Below are 3,397 nucleotides of genomic sequence, written 5' to 3' on the forward strand. Positions count from 1 at the left end.
ATGAGGCAGGAGGACATGGGATGGGGTAGCTAACTTGCCTAAAATTCCAAAGGTTCAAATTTTCCCTAAAATGAGGAACAAGTGAAGAAATTTGTGGAAATCATGGTATTATATGGGATTTCACAGGTAGGACACGTATGAGGTCCATTAGGATGGTCCTCAGAGATCCTGATATAAAAGCCGCCTAGAATTCCTGCCTAGAGGTTCCAGGGGATGGACGGTGGGGAGTAAGGAACGAGGTGGAGGGTAAGGAACGAGATCCTTTTCCCTGGGTGAATGTACATGGCGTGCATTGTATGACAACATTTTGGTCAAGGACAGACCACATATATAAAGGTGGTCCCATAAAATTGTAATGGAACTAAAAAATTCCTATTGCCTAACGGTATAGTAGCCATTGTAACATTGTAGTGCAGCCCATTATTAACCTTTCCTGAGTTGAGGCGTGTGTGTTTAGATACGCAGATGCCTTACCCTGTGTTGTAGTTGCAGGTGCCATGCTGCACACGTCTGTAGCCTAAGGGCACTAGACTATCCCGTATATCCCAGGTGTGTAGCAGGCTATACCATCTATGTTGGTGTCGGTTTCTCATGTTCCCACAATGAAAAATGGCAAAAAATGACGTGTTTTTCAGAATATATCCCCATCGTTAAGTGATACGTGACTATAATTTGCTTCTGGAACAGGTTTGGGTTCTACCTGGTTTTAGAAATATTGAAAACTTGATAAGAAAATTCTGTCTCTGTATATGTAGTTGGTGTCTTAAGTGAGGGGTAGCAAAGTGTGACAGTCCCTACCTAGATGCAGTTAATGGGCCTCGGGGATGTAGGTATTTCGAGTCAGTGAATAAGGTGCCTCTCTATTCTGAGCCTTTTAGTGCTTAGGCTGTTCCATTTTATAGGCATCACATGCCAGATGGATTCTGTATTGATCATTCTAACAATTGGATGAAATATTTTTTATCAGATTACTTTATGATTGGTGGTACCAATTTGTGTTCATCTTTATTGCTGGTATTTGTGACCGTTATTCTTGAGTCTAGAAGCAAGGCATGTTTGGCTATATTCATCGCCTCTGCAGAAAATACAGCCTTCCCATGTACATGTTCTTTTCATGCATGTGCTTTTTTTCCTTGTGTGTGCAGACACTCCGGCCCAGCTGGTCTTCCTGGTAGTTTTCCTTCTAGATCAAGTAGTTGGTGGTTAGTTTGTGACCTTTGTTGAATTGCCAGGTATTTATTGTACATGTGCAGAGACCCAGGCTTGTGCTCTGTGGTACGGTGACAGGTTTGGAGGCAAGGCAGACACTCGTGGGTGAGGATCCTTTGTCAGAGTGACATGTTCCCTTCCCTAACACTTTGCATTATATCACTCAGTTCATTTTCACAAAACACAAAGTTCCTAGTGGAGATTTGGGGCAGGGATGTGAGGAGACTGTATCTTTTTTCCCCCATTCTGAAAGACCAGATAATATGGCCTCTTATGAAACTTAAAAGGACTTGGTTCACTGCGTACTCCAGCTTCACTCGATGCCACAGATTAGATGATATGGTCGAGACTTTTCTCAAACTTAACTTTTTATAAGTGTTAAAGAGAAAAAATATGTGCATACCTTCCACCCCTCAGCCCACAGTTACCTTTGGAGAGTGTCCAGCCTTGTGGCAGTTGTAGGTAGTTGTGGCTGTGTATTAAGTTATCCTTACCTTTTTGAAACTAATGTAAATTAGTTGATAAGCACTGTGTAAACTTGGGGTATCAGAGTGGTCTCTTTACAACTGATAAAGCAAGGAGAATCAAATACTATAAAACTAATTTAATTTTTGCCTTAGGAAAAGTGTGGAAAGTTTTAAAAAAGAGTAACTGCCCACCCCAATTGCATTCACTTAAAAATTTTTGGAGGAACTCAGGTTGTTTTCTGCCTGGCTTCTTAAATCCAAGTGGGGTTGCAGCATAGTTTAATTAAATACAGCGTCATACTCAGGATTTGAACTCCTGGCTTTGTTGCTCATTGGAGCAGTGGGTCTTTCTATTCCTTTCTGGACCTCAGATGAGCACATTTAAGAAATGGAGGGCTTAGGTGAGATTGTCAATAAGGTTTTTCTATCTGTAATTACATATCTTTGATTCTTCAGAGTTGAGTGATTAAAGAGACCTTTATAGAATTCTGTAAACTGCAGAGTTTGAATATCCGTGCCACTGTTCACTAGTCCTGTGTCTTGGCAAGCCCCTTAATCTCTGTGTGCATCAGTATCCTCAGGAACCAATAGAGTTTTGAAAAATAAAAGTTATATAAAGTACATGTAGGTACACATGGTGTACTTAGAACTTGCTTGGTGAGAACCTAAATGTTAACTTTTCCAGAGCATCCACATTCCCTGTCCTAGTGGTTTCCTGAGATGATCACTAACATTTGCCCTGCACTGACCCTGTCAGGAGAAACTGTCTCCATCGCAGAGCTAGTATCCTGGGGCATGTGTACCCATTCTCTCAGGAATGTAAAAACATCAGTGTTTTGAGACTTCACATATAATTAATGTAGGAATATCCCCTTGGAAGATGGCAGTAACAAGCCCAGCTTTCTTTAACTTCAAGGGGAAAAATTAAAAACTGAAGTTTGCTAAATGTGTGTTTTGCAGGTTGGACAATCTGCTCAATATGGCTTATGGAGTAAAGAGGTAATGATAGAGGTTCATGATACTCATAATTCCCTTCCCACAATTGATTAGTTTCTTTGATTTGGGGAGTGATACTTATACCCCTCATTAAGTTTTTGTTGGGTTTTATTTTGCATGTACAACCTAATGAAAAGCTACTCTTTGAAGCACAATTGACTCAAGGAATATCTTTATACCACTGGATGCCACCTGGTCTTTTAAAACCCCATTATTTGTTTCATATTGCGTTGCGACGTTATAGCACGTCCAAAAACAAGGACCCAGAACCAGCTACAACAGCGCCAATCACAATAAAGACACAGAATCACTTCAAAAAATATTGCTGACCAAGCAACGAGAACATCAAGGACAGCAAGGAATAGCCAATTCAAAAAGCAACACCACACAAAACAAGCAAGCAAACGCAAAAACACACAGAAACCACCTGAAACAACAAAGACAAGCACTGAAAAGTTGGCGAAGAAAACAACCAAAAAAACAAAGCAGGCAAAACGGAAAAAGAAGAACCACACCCCAAACAGAAGGTATCAAGGACCGCGAGCGCAGCAGACACAGCATAGTAGGTTTTCTCCAATGACCATTGATGGAATGACCAGTTTGGCTGGAATTAATATCCCTGGGCACCCTGGAACAGGGTGGTGTATATTTGTGTACAACCTGGCTCCTGACGCAGACGAGAGTATCCTGTGGCAAATGTTTGGGCCTTTTGGAGCTGTCACCAA

General features: G+C 41.2%; 1 protein-coding gene across 1 annotated transcript in view; it reads left to right on the plus strand.

Moving 5' to 3' along the window:
* The window catches only part of ELAVL2 (ELAV like RNA binding protein 2), a gene marked incomplete at its 3' end in the record, with an annotated part of 137,700 nt that extends 134,305 nt beyond the window's left edge, over positions 1-3,395 (plus strand). The window contains exons 6-7 of the mRNA XM_023508898.1: positions 2,637-2,675; positions 3,239-3,395. Of these exons, the coding sequence (XP_023364666.1) occupies positions 2,637-2,675; positions 3,239-3,395 (196 nt within the window). The remainder of the gene's footprint in view (positions 1-2,636; positions 2,676-3,238) is intronic.
* Positions 3,396-3,397: the final 2 nt, after the last annotated feature.

The sequence above is a fragment of the Otolemur garnettii genome, unplaced genomic scaffold (assembly GCF_000181295.1).
Source record: "Otolemur garnettii isolate 467f Iridium unplaced genomic scaffold, OtoGar3 scaffold00006, whole genome shotgun sequence".
Lineage (NCBI taxonomy): Eukaryota > Metazoa > Chordata > Mammalia > Primates > Galagidae > Otolemur > Otolemur garnettii.